Genomic DNA, 17,605 nt, shown 5'->3' with positions numbered 1-17,605 from the left:
CCCAGACGAGAGTCAAGCAGCTTCAGGGTCCTTTTTCTCATTAAGTTGAAAAATGAATTTCACAGGGGTAAATGTGCTGTTAAGTTTTTACTGTCAAGTTGACACAACCTAGAGCCACCTTGGAAGAGGGATCTCAACTGAAGAGTTAGTTGCCTCAATAACTTAGCATGTGGCCATATCTATGAGAAGTTGTCCTAGCTAAAAATTGACAGGGGAGGGTCCAGCCCACTATGGGTGGTACTATCCCTAGTTACATGTGCCTGGGCTGTATATGAAAGCAAGATGAATGTGAATCATTGTTGCAAAATACTATTTTAAAGTGTGTTACTTTTGTTTATATTGCAAATGTTTAACTTTGTAAAGCTGTGTTACTGTGCCTGTCTAAAACACCTGATAGTCTAATAAAGAGCTGAATGGTCAATAGCAAGGCAGGAAAAAGGATAGGCAGGGCTGGCAGGCAGAGAGAATATATAGAAGGAGAAATCTGGAAGGAAAGAAAGAAGAAGTAGCCGGAGAAGGAGGAGGACTGCAGGGGCCAGCCACCCAGCTACACAATAAGCCACAGAGTAAGAGTAAGATTTATAGAAGTAAGAGAATGTGAAAAGCCCAGAGGCAAGAGATAGATAGGATAATTTAAGTTAAGAAAAGCTGGCTAGAAACTAAGCCAAGCTAAGGCTGGGCATTCATAAGTAATAATAAGCCTCCCTGTGTGATTTATGTGGGAGCTGGGTGGTGAGCCTCAAAAGAAAAACAAACAACAGCAAATCATGGGAAAGTAAGCCATAAACAGGGTTCTTCCAGGGTCTCTGCTTCAGTGCCTGTCTCTAGGTTATTGCCTTGGGTTCCTGCCCTGATTTCCCTCAGGAACTGACGATAGCCTAGAAGTGTAGTCTGAAATCACCCCTTTCCTCTCTAAGTTGCTTTTGGTCATGGTGTTTATCATAATAACAGGAAGACAAACTAGAGCTGCCAGCTTTACAGAAAGCGTGTTGTAGGTTCAGAAGTGAGAGCTACGGCTGTAGAGTAAGAGTGTGTCTGGAGTTAATGAGGATTGTCTAGCTTGAGACACTGGGGGTGGGGCTTGGTGGTGGTGGAACTGGCCAGTCCAGTTGGCCCAACCTCTGGGTGTTGTGGATACATTGTGAAGCTGTGTCTCTGCCAAGGCACCTTCTGATTGGTTTAATAAAGAGCTGAATGCCCAATAGCCAGGCAGGAGAGGATAACCAGGACTTCCAAGCAGAGATAGGAATTCTAGGAAGGAATCAGAGAGGCAGGATATGCCAGCAAGATGTGAAGGGAGTTGGATGTACAGTATGGAGGAGAGGTAACAAGCCACATGCAGAATATAGATTAATATCAATGGGTTAATTTAAGTTTTAAGAACTAGTTGGGAACAAGCCTAAGGTAAGGCCAAGCTTTCATAACTAATAAGAAGTCTCTTGTCATTATTTGGGAACTGGCAGTCCAAAGGAAGTCCGAATATATCTGGGGGTCTGTGTGCCTCTCCACCCAGGCCCATGGACAGAAGTTTCAGGCAAATCTTCACGTTCAGCTTCCAGGCAGCTGTGTACTTTCCTGGCTTCTGGCCAAGGACAAGAATGGAGGTCCCTGCCCCTAAAGCTACCTCACCAGTTTCTACCACCTGTTCTCATGATGTGACACCCAGCTCAGCATGTCTGGCACACTCTCCAGCTCAAGGCCTCTTAAAAGCCATGAAAATGAAGATTCTGATGTCATCACTTTGTGCTGGAGCTGCAGATTGTTGCATCTCACACAACTTAACAAGTGATGTTGATGTCACCAGTCCTAGTAGCCAGAGTCAAGGCCAAAGTCTCAACAGGTTCAGAAGGTCAACCCTAGGCATCCTTAAGTAAAGTTGTGGGACTGAGAGGATTCCCTAGGGTAGTGGTTCTCAACTTGAGGGCCATGACCCCTTTGGGGATCTCAAATCAGATATTGCATGTCAGGTATTTACATTACAATTCATAACAGTAGCAAAATTACAATCATGATATAGTAATGAAATAATTTTATGGTTGTGGGGGGGTGGTATTCACCACATCTTTGGTGACCACTGGTTCTCTAGGACTCAGTACCTGAGCTGCTACCCGGCTGAGGCAAGAAGGCTTTAGTTTCTCTTTAGGATCTCAGCACCCTCCCCTTATCTCCCAGTGTCAGCTGTGCATACCTGTAAGTCTAGAACTTAAGAACTGGAGGCAGGAGAATCAAGCGGAGTTTAAGGCCAGCTTGGCCTACTTACAGGAAACACAAGACTCTGGTTTAGTCATTGTTTTGTTTTGTTTTGGTTTTTTGTTTGTTTTATTTTGTTTTCCTAATCCCTAGGCTTCTCCATACAAATGAGACAGGAGCATAATTTGACATGCTGGAAATCTACACTTGTAACAAGGCCCCTACAGTGGCAGGATAAAGAATCATCATTCTGCCCAGTAAACCACCAAGGGAGGGTTGTACTGGTTGCTTCACAGAACACCTGTTTCTCATCTCACGTTCTGTAAAGTAGAAATTCTCCGAGAGGGAGCTGGTTGAATTCGGTACTTAAGGTCTGTCTCTCAGGCAGGGACCATGGTGTTGACAGAGCTCTTACTGGATGCTCAGAGAAAGAAGGGTTTCTGCCAAGGGTCATTGGCCTTGGTGGTAGAATCCAGTTCCTTGTGGCTGCAGATCAGAGGGGTCAGTGTCCTCAATGGCTGTCAGCTGAGGATTGCTTGCTCCGACTCCAGGCTGCCTGTGTCCCTCTTTCTTGGTCCCCCACCTATCCATATTCAAACCAGCAACTTTTCAGGGAATCTTGCAGTTCATTCTGATGTTCAACTCTGCCACCAGCTGGAGACCCACTCAAAAACATCTATTTGAGTGGGTTGTGATATCTATCCAGGTGGATGACCCTCCTGATGCCATTAGGGGACATCACTAACAGCCAAAAGTCACCAAAGCTGCCTTTGAGTTCTTCCTACCTGAATGGCTTTTGCTTTTATTTTGAAGTGTAATTGAGCACAATAACGGAAGATGACAGCTGGGGACACAGCTTAGTGGCAGCGTGTTTGTTTGTGTGCACAGGGCCTGGGGTTGATTTCTAGCAATATGTTATGGATAGACACATTTTCCTCAAAACACAAATTTAGAAGAAGTACTAAACTGCTGCCGCTGGTGGGATGAGAGATAATTTCACATTTTTTCCTCAAAACCAAAATTTAGGAGATCTACTTGGCCACCACTGGTAGAACAATAAATAACTTCACTTTTTCTTTCAGCTTCCTATGTTTTCTAACATTTTTAAAAGAAGAAAGTGTAAATTTGGGGGAGAAAAGAGAACAAAAAACCCAACTTATCTTCAAAAAGAAAGAGCTCCTATGAGATCTAAGTCTATAAGACATCTTTAAAAAGTACGCAATTAACACCAATTTAAGTGGTGTGCTATAGATGTACTCACAGCTCTGCAGATCAAAGGGACAAAGAGACAGGCTGCTGAAAGGTAAGACAGAGAGGACAAGGAGCCAGGGAGGACTTTATGGTTCAGGGAAAACAGTTCATAGATGAAATAAACTCCCTGAGACACTGCACCTCCTATGGCAAAGAAATCAAACTCAGATGAACGTGACCGTAAAGAGCAAACAGCGGGCAATTCTGACAGTATCTCCCCTTCATATGGTACACACTCATGTATGTGCACACATTCGTATTTGAATGTAACACATGGGCCACGGTGCATGTGCTGAGGTCAAAGATCAGCCTCAGGGATTCATTCTCACCTTCTGTCTCTGGAGACAGGGCTTCTGTGTTTGTTTGTTTTTGTTGTTTGTTTTCCTGCTGTGAGTGCCAGGTTAGCTAGCATGCAAGCCTTTGCTGTCTTACCCTCCATCTGGGCATAGGAGCGCTGGGTGACAGACACCTGTGTGTCAGCTTTCGTGTGGGTTCTGGGGATTCAAACCCAGGCCCTCAGGACCCACCGAGATAATGTAAAAAAAAAAAAAATCACTCTACATGGTCCATTTTCAGTATGAGGGGCGTTTAGAACCCAGCAATGAGTTACAGATGAGCAGGGGGCACTCCTGTCTTCCCTAGCTGGTGGTTCATGCTTGCTTGCCAGGATGCTTCTAAGCTTATGTTAGGGTTGAAAAGTTACAGACCATCAGCTACTCAGGTACATCATGATTCAGGTCTTGTTTCAGAAAAGGGGTGGGAGCTAGAGCTAGCAGGATGGAGAATTTGGGGAGTGGGGGCTAGGAGTGGGGACTGTGCTAGACCAGAGGGAAGGATCACACCTCCCTGAAGAACTCAGTCAATGAGGAATTTGAGGGGCAGAAGAATGCAATTAGGAATATATAAAAACCTCGGTTATGCACCAAATCATGGTAACGGCCATTTTTGCCTCTTGTTCTTCTGAAGAAAGGAGAGCAGATCTGTCTCACTTCTACTATGTTGTGTCTCCAGCACTCTGCTTTCGAAGTGAAGATCACTGTTTTTCAAGCTGTTTTCCCAGCCCCCACAGTATTTTTCTGAAGTTAAACATCTGGTTTGGAAGATGACAAATGGGGTTTTATTATTTCAACCATTCGCTAGTATAAGTTCTGTGATCTCCACGAAAGGCAGTTGGCTATTGATAAATGTACTCTCTGGTGGAAGGATATTCTTGAGTAAGTAATAGATAGCCACTGGTAACATGATCTTACATCGCTTAATGGCCCAGAATTTCCCATCAGCTTATGTTCTCCGCAGTCCCGAGTTTTCAGTCAAGGTCTTCCATGTCACTGGCATCTGCGGGGCCGCTCAGGTTCCCTCACTAAGATGGGTGCACCGTGAACTCCGAGGACGAAGGTCCTTTTTCTTGCTGCAGGCAAAGAAACTGGCTTGTGACTGTTTGTGCACGCCCACTGTGCACAGCCACTAAGCAGGAGCTTGCTCTTTGCTTGAGAAGCTCGTGGTCTGCAGACTTCAGGCCAATGTAAAGCCCACGTAAAGGAGAATGGTGCCACACAGCTGTGGTCTCAGCACCAAGGAGGTTTACCCAGCATCCTGTGTCTCATCCTGTATCTCTGTCCATCCCCACCAGGGCAGCAGTCGTGCTGGGCTCAGCTGGCTGGAAACAGCAGGGCTTTTTCCTCATCCTATACCCCGAGGATCCTGAAAGCTCAAGGGCGCTGCGTGCGCACCACTTCCTTGAACTTCAATTATTGACAGGTTGCTCTCAAGAAGCTGTGGGGACCACAGGCACCACTGACTGGAGGGAAGAGGAGTTTCCCATCTGTTCATGCAAAACCTCATTTTGGACCAAACGAGGGCAAATGATTAAAATCAGAAGTCCTCCCCCTCTGCTAGTCCCAAATCTCATAACTTCCTGCAAATAAAACAGGGGGAGGGGATTCTGGGAATGTGTGAAAACCACCTCCTCCAAAGGGTTAGAAAGTCAAATAACCTGTTAAGGCCCCAACAGCATGGGTGCTAGAGTTACTTACAAGGGCGGGTGTGACTAGAAAACTGTGTTCTCACTGGGAAGTGCACTGTGCCACTCCACCTTCAGCTAACCTTCCACCTCTTAGTTACAGCAGCACCCCTCAAAAGCATGTGTAGGGGGAGGTGGGGGCAGTGCTGAACCCCAGGTGATCCGTGAACTCTCCCTTTCCTCTACTAGGGAGTGTTAACAGGCTCATTACCATAGACCTAGGGGCAGCTTCATTTATTTCTACTCCATGATGGTCATGGGACGGTCATTTGTTCCGTCAACGAGGAGCGCAGCTGTTCATGTCTGGCCTTCTGTCTCAGACCCCTTAGGCCCTAGTGCGGTGTGGTTGTGGGAGTAGTGTGGGTGTGGGTGTGGGGCAGGTGTGTGTGCAGATGGGTGTAGGGGATTCCAGGGCCCTGTCCCCTCCCAATTCTTTGTATTAGCTCTCTGGAGTAAGTGACTTTCTATCCTTGCCAGGCATGGATGGTTGTTCCGAGTGGCACCAGTTGACTTCTGTGGGTGGGGCACTGGGCCCACCCTTCATTCCAGGGCTGCCTTTCCTGGCTTCGAAACAGATATGAACACAATGTTCCATGCAGCTCTTCAAGAGCCCGGTGTTGAATTATGGTCCCACCACAGAGGGGTTTCCCTCTCTTTCACGACGTTGGTGTGCTGCTGGGGCCTTGCGACTGTGGCCGTTCCCCTATCCCAGTCCCTCAGTGGTGTGGTAGTAAATTATCGTCGGGGAGTGCAGCAGAGACCCGGCCTCCTGCCTGGGGAAGGGTGATCTCAGGAGAGCGGGCTCCCTTTGCCTGTGCCCCGCTTGCTCAGGGCTGACTGGGCCGTGCCTCCCGTGCCCCGGTACAGTGGGCAGAGGGAGCAGCGAAGTCCAGGGCGTGGGCTTTGGAGCCAGGTCAGCTCCCACACATGGTGATGTGGCATGCCGTTTTCCGCTTCTCATCCTCCAGTTTCGTAGCAGGGTGTGAAGACTCCCATGGCAGCTCCCTGCTCACAGCTCTGGGGAGGAAACAGCAACTCTAGTTCGAGCAGTTCTACTGCTCAGCGCTCTGGACCTTCTCTGGCCAACAGAAAGGCTGTCCTCCCTGCTGGCCCGTGAGGTCGGGTGTAGGCAGCCCCTGCCCATCGGGTGGTTTCTGGGCCCGGGTGCCGAGGACCTTTGCATTACTCTCTGTAACTCCAGAGGGTCCTGTGCTCCCAAAAGACAGCAGTAAGAGGCAGAATCCCCTTCCCCTTTCATCTCTATCCCCTCCGCTGATTAAGGCTGGGACTTAGGGGGAGGCCTGGACCTTGGCTGGTAGATTTCTCAGCCTTAGGAGGCCAGCCTCCAGGTGGCAGCACATGTTTAAAGCTTAGCCTGAGCTTTAGGGGAAGTAGCATGTGGGGGAAGGGCTGAAAGGTACCAAAGGGAGAGAATCTATGGTTGTGGCCACAGGGAGACTGATGGGAGTTCTGGAGAGTGGAATTCCTTATTGGAAGGGCTGGGGCAAGGGTGTGGTAAAGGCAGAATGACGAAAAGGTCGGGGAAGGATTCAAACCCAGGTTGGCATTTGACATTTTAAAGGAATCCTATGGGAGGTTTTATTTCAAATATTTTTTAAAGATCTATTTTATTATTTGATGTGTATAAATGTTTTTGCTTGGTGTATGGCTATGCACCACATGTGTTCCTGATGCCCATGGAGGTCAGAAGAGGGCATCAGATCCCCATGAAAGGAGAGTAACAGACAGCTGTGAGCCACAGTGTAGGAGCTGGAAACCAAAGCGAGGTCTTCTAGAAGAGCAGCCAGTGCTCTTAACTGCTGAGCCATCTCTCCAGGAGAGCTTTATTCAAAATGTAATGGCTTTTAAGGGTTAGGAGAGCCACCCCATTGGGTTCTGCCAGACTCTTGGGCACTGTGTGTGAAGCACAGCTGCAGGTTGCCCGGCAAGAGCTAGGTCATCACAGTGCCAGGCCAGGGGCCTGCCCAGGAAGCTGGAGGAGCAGGCCAGGGCAGTGGGGAAGCGTGGGGCCACGCACACACAAGGCTGTGCCTCACCTCTCAACACGCTGTCTCCCCAAGCCCCCCAACCTAGACTCCACAGTTAGTCATCCAAGTTCCCCTCAGCACCTCCACTTGTGGCCATGGTGGCTGTTCGAAGCTATCCCTTCCTCTCGCCCCACTCCCTTGGGTTCCTTCCTGTCACAGAGCTGAGGTGCTGTGCTCCAGTCTTTGCACTTGTCACCATTGGTGCCATTAACTGAGTGGCCATTCCCTTCCCACCCATAGGGAAGCTTCATGACAGCAAAGACGTCTGTTACCAGACCTGAGATGATGTGTGTAACCCTCTAAAGATATCTGTGCACATGAGGGAAGAGATTTATTTTTAATTGTGTAGATGTATGTGAGGGTATGTACATGTAGTGCAGGTGTCCAAAGAGGACAGAAGAGATCACTGGACCCTCAGGAGCTGGAGTTATGGGTGGTGGTGAGCTGTAGGACATGAGTGCTGGGAACCCAACTCAGGTTCTCTGTAAGAACAGCGTGCACACCTACCACTGAGCCATCCATTTATCCCAGCCGCCACAGTTAATTTTAATGGACTGATATGATGTCTATCTTTCTCCAGACTCAAAACTATGTAAGAGAAGAGCCTTCCTGCCTCAGCCATCACCCTAGTCCCAGAATTGACTGGTGTTATGCTTTCACTACGTGTGTGTGTGTGTGTGTGTGTGTGTGTGTGTGTGTGTGTGTACAAAGTCCAGTGTGCTCCACCTGATGGAGTGGCAGAGCAGGGTGTGGATTGTGGTGGGTATTGTGTTCCCTGAAATATTGTGTGTTCCCCGAAATAAACATATCTGGGGTCAGAGAACAGACAGCCACTAGAACAAAGTCAAAAATGGTGGCTAGAAAATGGGTCAGAGCAAGCCATAACAGAAGTTGGGCGGTGGTAGCACACGCCTTTAATCCCAGCACTTGGGAGGCAGAGCCAGGTGGATCTGTGAGATCAAGGCCACTTTAGAAACAGCTAAGCATGGTGACCCACGCCTTTAATCCCAGAAACCCAACCTTTAACCCCAGGGAGTGGGGGCAGAAAGAGAAAGGTATATAAGGCGTGAGGGCCAGGAACTAAGGAGAAAAAAGCATGTAGTGAGTAAAGCATTCGGCTGGTTAAGCATTCAGGCTTTCGAGCACAGTTCAGCTGAGAGCCATTAGGATGAGGATTTAGAAGCTTGCAGTCTGAGGAAACAAGACCAGCTGAGGAACTGGTGAGGTGAGAAAACTGTGGCTTGTTCTGTGTCTCTGATCTTCCAGCAATCACCCCAATAACTGGCCTTGGGTTTGGTTTTATTAATAAGACTCTTTAAGATTCATGTTACAGTGGATGGTCAGGGCTGTCTCATTCTCCAGGGGAGCAGGCGACCTTCAGGAAAGACCCAAGTGATGGATACAAGGATCCTGAGCATCCCAGAAGGCATGACAATAATGACATGACACTGTGCAGTACTCTCTTACCTTACCCTCAAATCTGCAAATATCTAACTCAGGAAGCAGGTCACCACCCTGTTACATAGAAGGTCTATGAAGTTAAGTCACTATCACAGTCACATAGTAAGGACCCCAGAATACTGAGCACAGTCTAGATGGCATAGGTTGAGGGAACAGGAAGGAGATCTGAACATGGGTAGGCCCAGAAGGTGGAGCCTGGGAAAGATGCACTACCTCTTGTCAGATACTGGTCTGTGGAGCCAGGAGATGGGCTCCAGCCCCAATGTGGCCTCCCTTCCTGGAGCACCCATCTGATCCCTTGACTGATGGGTCTGTGTTGGCAAGACCAAGTCATCAAAGGCCCAACACAAAGATGGCATCTCATGCCTGGAAGGAGGAAGGTTCAGAGAAATGAAGGGGTACAGTGAACACTGAGGACTTGGGACCGGGTGGAAACAAGTGTGGCCAGGGCTGGGGTTCACACTGCACAGCTGTGTGGGCACCCGAGGGCCAGGACTGGGGTTCACACCTCACTAGAATTCACACCGCACAGCTGTGTGGGCACCCAACGGCCAAGGCTGGGGTTCACACCACACAGCTGTGTGGGCACCCAAGGGCTGGTTGCTGGAACCGTACCAATAACCACCCTTGGAGTTCCTTGCTGACCTGGTCTTGGGGGGCTTCAAGTGTACAGCAGCTTGCAGGCTCCAAGGAACAGAACCCATCCCCAACACCAGCCAGCACACAGCCATAAATCTCTTTGGTTTTTATTATTACAAATATACCATGGCTCCATCGCACTCAGGAAATCTATATTCTACATATTCTATATACCCTTTCTTTTCTACCTGGGCAGGGCCATATAGAAGTGTCCAAGCCATGTGTGGATACAAGACATATCTGACCGAAACAGTTCAACTCATAGCTTATAGTGATGCCATTTCTCCAGCTGTACAAGAGCTTTACAGAAACATGCCAGGGCTTGCCAGAATGTGGAACTGCTTGATTCACATTTGTGAGCTTCGAAATGCTGCAGTTCTCTTTTCAGGCCCTCTGCACAGTCAGAAAAGTCCATGCTTTGGAGAGGTCCTTTCTGGAGGTCAGAGCCAGGTAATCTGTGTGTTCAGTGGGTCAACAACCACGTTTAGAGGGATCAAAATCTAAAAAAACAAAAACAAAAACAAAAACCTGTCTCTCCTCTATCTCTTCCCTACCTGTCCAAGGCTCAGATCTCGATACGGTGCAGCCCATGTATGTTGAAGTGTGATTTGGTTTCAAAAACATTCAATGGTCTCTTTGGCAAACTGAGAGAAACTGGCAGGGAGCTGCTGCAGTACACTCCTCCTTGGTCCTTCCTGCTAATGCTTCATCCTCTCCAGTAACCGCTGATAGACAGGAGCTGAAAATGAGAAGCATGAAAGCCAGTAAGATGCAGGTGTCCCACCGTCTGCCTGGTGTGCCACCATCTATCTGTCTTGGACTCTTAGTCTTTTTGAATTGGTGCTACTAGGGGATGATACTAGAGCTGCATGCATGCTTGGCAAATCTCTCACCCCTGAGTGATAGCCATGACCATTTTTCACTTTTACTTTTGAGTCAAGATTTCACTAGATTGTTCAGATAGCTTTGAACTCATTCTGTAGCCTATCTAGACTTTAGGCTTGCAATCTTCCTGCCTCAGACTACCAAGTAGTTGGGATCACGTACCATTGGGCCCAGCTTCAGAATCTCATGGCCAGAAGCCATGAGGCCCTCTCTGTCATGTTCTCCTGTTAGGTACATAGTGGGGACTTTGGGGTTTGTGAACTTCATGTCTTACTCAGCATTTGATGGTTTGGCTTTTCTTCATCTATCATCTCGGAATGATATCCTCAGTGTGGGAGCCTGCCAAGCCCTGCGAAATCTTCCCAGGCTCTCTGAGCCCAGAGCCACATCCACCCCGACGGGCTGTCGCCCCACTATCTTCACGTCACAGAGAAGGAAACTAGATTGACTGTCTGACCCCAGCTGACCCTGCTACTCTGACCCCGAGGGCCAGGCTTCTTTTACTGCACATGATAACAGACGGCTGATTGGCTCTGCCAGGGACTGGTGGGCTCACTAGCCCAGACGGGACAGCAAACCCAGACACTTACCAAGCCTCACGGACCTCTGGGCAGCCTGAAAGAACAAACAATCATGGGTCAGGCTTTCGTTTTATTTATTTTTTCTTTTCTTCCCCTCTGTCTCTGTCTTTCCCTTCCCACCCACCTCCCGTCCTTCCTTCCTTCCTTCTTTCTTTCTTTTTTTTTTTTTTTTTTTTTTTTGAGACAGGGTCTCACTATGTATCCCTGGCTTGTCTGGAACTTGTGGCAGTCCCCTAAAGAGGGACTACCGTAACTGTGTGTCCTGTGTCGTGCCTGCCTAGGGTGTCAGGTTTCCTAGTGCACATTGTCACTGAACCTGTGTAGGGAGGGGTTTGCCTTCTCAACTTAGAGCAAATGCTGAGGTGGGGAAGAGGAAGGGGAACACTGAGCCCATGGGTCCCAAAGAGCCCCCTCAGTTAGCTTAGTGGCCTTTGGTTGTACAAGTGCCCTTTCAAGTGTGGTCTTATGTAGAGGATAGACACTCCTGGGGGACCCCAAGTGAGGCTTTTCCACTGAGACCGAAGCTTAGAGTTGGGGGTGGTGATCAGCTGAAGCATCTCCCAGGAGTAAGAGTACAGAGCCCTTGTGGAGGAGATCTCTGTTCAAAAGTAGAGGGCCAATGTTAGATAGAGCTCCAGCCTAGCCTTTGGGGTCAGGACTCAAGCCTGAAGCCTCTTCTCTTGAAACCAAGCTTTAGTAACCTACTAACAGGCTTCACCTGACTCAGAGGACCCCTCACCATGCTCTAAGCTGGCAGGGGACCCAGCAAGGAAACTCAGGAAGAGAGAGATTCTGGGTGAGGCATACAGGGCTGAGGCCAGGGAGGGCAGCTCCACACACACTACAGGAGCCACACACTCTGCAGAGGATGGGTAAGCTTTGGAAAATGGAAGACTAATTTGGAGGCCTGGCAGCTGCTCCAGCATGAACTCAGAGTGAGCTGTCCCCACTAGCAAGGGGATCCCACGACTGCTTTCCTCAGCCCACGGCTTTCTGGTGGAAGAACACATACCCTGGAAAATGCTGATGCTTGTTTGAAGATTTCAAGGGCAGAGTCGGCCAGCTCATCTCCTCGTTCTTGTGGTCGGTTGGCTAGAGAGAAAGAAAAGCCCACTGTCTGCTACCAGCATTTTAGTGGACAAACAGTCTGGCCCTGTCTGCCACTAATGTCCTCATGTACACACAGCCTGGCTCTCTCTGTAACAGTGTCCCCATGTACACACAACCCGGCTCTCTCTGTAACAGTGTCCCCATGAACACACAGCCTGGCTCTCTCTGTAACAGTGTCCCCATGCACACACAGCCTGGCTCTCTCTGTAACAGTGTCCCCATGAACACACAGCCTGGGCCTGTCTGCCACCAATGTCCCCATGCACACACACATATCTGGGCCTTGTCTGCCATCAGCATCTCTATAAATATACATGCTGGGAAATGTAAGAGTTGGGATAAGATTGCAGGCAACTCAAAAGAAATATGTCCTCAAGTTCTTTAGTGTGTCATCTTGAAGCCATAGCTCCTAATTCACTTTCCAGTCAGCCACAGGGAGGCCATACTCATGGGCACCATTCATTCAGGACCACAGATTAGGACCTCACCTGGCAGTTGCAGAACACTGTTGATAGCATAGACCACACCATTGGTGGCCATGATGTCAGTTTCGGCAACGGGTTCCTTATTGACACTCACTACATTGTTTTTCTAAGGGAAGAGACAGCAGTTGTTAAATGTGCAGGTGATTGGCTTAATTTGTTCAGCAGACACCTGCTGACCACACCCCATCCTGTGCACGGGTGGCAGGGCTTCTCTGGTGAGCAGTTAAGGAGGGAGACTGTCTCTTACAGAAGTGGGAGCTGAGGTACAAGAAAGGCCACATAGCCCCTTGAAACGACATAGGTGGGAAGGTGCCCTCAGGGTGAATGCTTTCTTAAACAGCCCATGTGCCTGTGACAGGCAGGATTCTAACATGAAACTCAATCCTGAGAGACTCTGAGTGACCTTGAGTTAAAGAGATCTCCCCCAGCCTTCCTCCCACGTCTTCCCATGCTCTCCAAGGATCTGGTGAGCAAGGGACACAGAAGATGCAGAGAAAGGAGCAGAGGGCCACCAGCTCCCATCTGCAGGAATGGCCTCTGCTGAGTGAGGCTGCTGTGTTCTCTCCAAAGCAGAAACACTTTCAACACAGCTCCAAAGCTGAGTGCCACCCTCAACACACAGCTAGAGATGCCTCCCACAGGAGCCCCACAGTGGAAGGGCCTCTTAAGATGCCAGTCATGGAATGGCCCAGTGAGAGCCTGGCTTTGGGGACTGGAGCTGGGGAAGAAGACAGGGGACTGACTTCTCATGATGAGTGACTACTTCCCACTTTCTAAAGTTCACAAACCACATCAGATGCCCTGTTGCCCTGAACATCTGGAAGTTCTTACATCTGACTATAATCTTTCTTGGCATCCCTCAGGAGTTTCTCTTTTCTCGCTGTCTTTGGACAAACCACACTCAAAGGTCCAGTTAGCATCTTAAAAGTTGTGTGCCCAGTGAGGTGTGTCCTCAAGATGGCACGGCAGCATGCAGCCAACCTTCCCTTGATGCACTCACCGAGCTAACTTCCAGCTTGTCCCCTTGGAGAGACTTCAGCCGCACCAGGGCTCCAATGCCTCCGCTAACCAGGATTTCATCACCAATGTGGTATTTCAGGATATTGGTAAGTTCCTTGGCATTTGCTGTAAAATTGTGGAAGAGGGAGACACTGTTAAGCACAAGAGTGGTGACTGGTGAGGTTAAGGGACAAGAGAAGATACCCATGGTTTCTCCTGAGGACAACTCACTGAACAAGTGTGTACTGAGTTCCCACTGTGTGCACAGCCGATGGCCCACTCTCTGCCTAATGGTCAGCAGACAAGTGAGTCTGAGGGCTGGCCCTGTAGCCAGCAGGCAGCTAAGTTAAGCAGGATTCTGTGGCAGCTGAGAAGGAGTTAATCCATATTCCTCTATGTGTATGACTCATGTTTCCATGAGCTAAATATTTGCCTGGAAAGCCAGGGATCTTTCCAGCATCGGCATCTGGGACGCTTCATCATTGACGTGGCTCCTGCCGACTATAACACAGTAGTGAAATATTTACACATTATGCCCTCAAGTGCATTTTCTGCTGGAGAGAGCTATTTCCTGGAGGGAGAACTTAAAAGGTTGAACAGCTGTGCTTTGGAGGAGCCATGGAGCCGATGAGGTCAGGGCTGAGACAGTTGATCCCTCCACAGCATCCTTCCTCCCCAGCACATCACGACATCCTTCCAGCCCACATCAGTTTCTCTGCCAACTGGGGCAGGCATCCGATGCCTTGCCCAAGTTACATGAGAGGCAGCACCTAAATCTGCCAGCTATCCCCTGGTCTCTGATCCTCCCACAGACAGCCAATGGCTTTTTCCCTAGGACTCATGAGTGGCCGTTCCCAGGACCAGGGAAGCCAGAGGAAACTTTAAAACATTTTAGAGAGTTCATTTGGCTATCAACACGTCTTTAGAGTGCTAGGGCATCGAGCCCCCTGTACCACGGGACTCTTGACATCTACATTGAAGTTGGTAAGAGTTCCCCTCCCACAAAAATCTGGCCCAGAGGTGCAAAGTCAAGCCAGGGCCTCCTGTCTAGGTCCCCAACACCAGGGCCAACTTTCTCCCCGCCAGGTGTCATTTCCCCTGCCCATAGGACTTGGAGGCTGTTTGGGAAGCTTTCTCACACCCCTCCCCACTCTCACACACTCAACATGAGGGAATTTGAGCAGGCCCAGGCCTCCTGGGGAGTATTCCATTCTTATAGGGCTGAGAGGATGGGACGTTTATATACAGACTGAACTTCTCCCCTCTTCTCAGGAACCTGCGTCAGCACCACAGACACAGGCATTTGCTTGGCAATAAATAAAATTAAACAGGACACAAATTTAGTTCCTTGCTGACTGCAACCTGAGCCTTCTGTTCTCCTGCAGGAAGGGAGCATAAACAACGTTTGCTCTGAGGCTAGCTGAGTTGCTTCCTTTCTGCCTGTTTGATACCCCGGCTCACCTTGCTGGGAGGGTGGGCATGCATCACCCCATCCCACCTCACTGTCATCACCACTATTAATGGAACATGTGTCTTGTCCTGTGTGTCACATTCAATCTGCATCATAGTGAGCCAGGGACTGTTGCTAGCCTCATTTGTCTAAAGGGGAAACTGAGGCTCAGAGAGGTTCAGCAGCTCACCGGCTCACTCACCTTCTTGGCCACCACCCTCAGCTGAGTTGCTCAGGGAAGGCTTTTAATCTCTGAAGACATTTAATGCAGGTCAGTGGTTTCATGATCACAGACCCCCAGTGGAAAGCACACCTCAGTGACTAATTTTATTTTTGCTTGGCACTGTGTCCAAGGAAATTGAGTGGCATCTCCTCTGCCCTCCTATAGCCAGTTGAAAGTCAACTGGCCCAAGAGCGGAAAGGAAAGGAGGGGCACTCAGCTCCCTGCTTTGCCATGGCCTACTATGAGGGGAACGGCTCTGGCTGTTTTCGGTGTTCTTTGTCCCAAGTCTCCCTGGCTCCTGTCCTCACCCCACCCCATTGTCCACTGTTGTCCCATTTGCTGTCCCCTTGATCCTGCCCACATGTCTACAATATGGCCTTACCACCAAGTCCCTTTGTAATGTATTACTTGTTTCCCAGGATGGCCTGGATGGATTGCTATTTCAGAGAAGCAGGAATATCTGCTTAAATTGCTCTTTACCCAAGAGTTTGTTCAGTTCATCTGCAGGCATGGCTTGGAAAGCTTCATTTGTGGGAGCAAAAACAGTGTAGACCCCTTCCCGGTTGAGGGTCTCCATCAGTCCTGCAGACTGGATAGCGGCCACCAGCATGCTGGAGACAAACAGAGAAAATTAGTTTGCTTTTCATGCCCTCTCCGCACAGGAGGGGAGACTGCTGCACTTCACATATCTTTGGTGAGAGCCAGTGTTTCACACAGGAGATATGCCAGAGGGAAGAAGAAAGGGAAGACCTGGCGTGGCTGACCCACAGCCTGGCTGAGTCAGTGTCTGCTGAGGACGGGATCCTTGGGAGCCAGAGGTCCAGGCTCCCAGCCCTTGGGCAGGTGGCTGAAGTCAGTGTCTGGGAAACACTTGGCTTGAGAGCACTCATTGGAGAACTGGCAAGTTGGAATCAGAGGGATCGAGGTAAGAAAGCAAAGTGACATGGTGGCCTCAGCAGCCTATAAATAAAATGCAGAAAGAGGAAGATGTGACAGGGCTTAGCTCACAGGGGACTTGCTGGTGTGAATGATATCCTCGTGTAGTAATAAAAATGACCCTCGTACAGTGGGCATGAGGATTCCACTGCTAGCAGGAGTCCTGTTTGAGACCCTCATCCTCTCCACACCCCAACCAAGGATGATCACACCAGTGTGTCACTAGCATTAGGTCAACCCCCTGGGAAGCAAGATAAAAGATTTGAGGTCCAGCATGACCACTTGACAGCCCCAGGATGAGACTGGTTACCTAAAACGATTGTCCCCCTTCAGGACATCCATAACGGTCCCCATTGGGGGGGTCAGCATCCGGTCCATGGTGAACAGGGTCCCATACCGGCCCCTCTTGTCATGGGCAGCAATGCAGCTGTTTTCAATGCAGAGGCTCTACACAGAAAGGGGGAGAGAAAGGGAGATGGTTGTCCTCTCTGGCAGGGGCCTCCAGTGGCATCACCTGCACAAGTGTTTCTCAAGGGAGGGTGGGCATAGCGGTTCTGATAAAATTACACAAGGACTCCATGACAATATCAGTCTCACAATAGACCCACTAGAGGTAGTTCACTGGTTGATTTAACCAGAGACGATTTCATGACTGGTTCATTTCACCAGTCACTGGACATCTTTGGCTAAACGGTCCAGTTTGGTCCCAGACCAGGAGCAATCTATGCTCTTTCCTGTCTGACATGGGACGGTCTTGGATCAAAGAGGGCTGAACTTCACGGGGCTTCTCTTCACAGAAGCCTGGGAGGACCCAAAGTCTCCAAGCTCTGCCCCTGTCCATCCTGCTGAGTCCCCGGTAGCCCCAGTGCTCAGCAATTCAGTTAGGTTGGAGCCTTACTCTCCACGCCTGCAGGAAAGGACGTGTCATCTAGTACCACGGACTTCCCAGAAACTGCTTCCTCTTTATTAGAAGCCAGTTCTTACATAAGCCCTGGCTATTGAAGACTTTAAAAAAAGAAAGAAAGAAAGAAAGAAAGAAAGAAAGAAAGAAAGAAAGAAAGAAAGAAAGAAAGAAAGAAAGAACATTTTGTAGATCTAAAGCCAAAGAAGGGGTGTGAGTTAGGACCTAGAACTTACGTTTCGATAAACGAAAACTCGCAGTTTTTTGCCACCCAGGGTGTCCAGGGTCTGTCCATGGTACAAATACTTGGAAGCCAGTTGCTCTTTGACCATATGGTTCAGAAGCAAAGTCTTCATCTGGGCATCAATGTGAGGGGCACCATCTGCAAGCAAAGGGGTGGACAGATCCAGGGAGTCAGGCTCCTGA

At 49.2% G+C, this 17,605-nt stretch overlaps 1 protein-coding gene across 1 annotated transcript in view; it reads right to left on the bottom strand.

Moving 5' to 3' along the window:
- Positions 1–9,700: 9,700 nt before the first annotated feature.
- Positions 9,701–17,605, bottom strand: part of Tgfbi (transforming growth factor beta induced) — a 29,300-nt gene continuing 21,395 nt past the window's right edge. The window contains exons 10-17 of the mRNA XM_036188033.1: positions 17,416–17,561; positions 16,589–16,725; positions 15,823–15,953; positions 13,671–13,795; positions 12,674–12,776; positions 12,088–12,167; positions 11,085–11,109; positions 9,701–10,348 (exon numbers count right to left, since the gene is read on the bottom strand). Of these exons, the coding sequence (XP_036043926.1) occupies positions 10,308–10,348; positions 11,085–11,109; positions 12,088–12,167; positions 12,674–12,776; positions 13,671–13,795; positions 15,823–15,953; positions 16,589–16,725; positions 17,416–17,561 (788 nt within the window). The 3' untranslated portion in view covers positions 9,701–10,307. The remainder of the gene's footprint in view (positions 10,349–11,084; positions 11,110–12,087; positions 12,168–12,673; positions 12,777–13,670; positions 13,796–15,822; positions 15,954–16,588; positions 16,726–17,415; positions 17,562–17,605) is intronic.

Source organism: Onychomys torridus, chromosome 5 (genome assembly GCF_903995425.1).
Source record: "Onychomys torridus chromosome 5, mOncTor1.1, whole genome shotgun sequence".
Taxonomy (NCBI): Eukaryota; Metazoa; Chordata; class Mammalia; order Rodentia; family Cricetidae; genus Onychomys; species Onychomys torridus.
The sequence above is the reverse complement of the archived record's forward strand: the minus strand, read 5'-3'. Positions and strand labels throughout refer to the sequence as shown.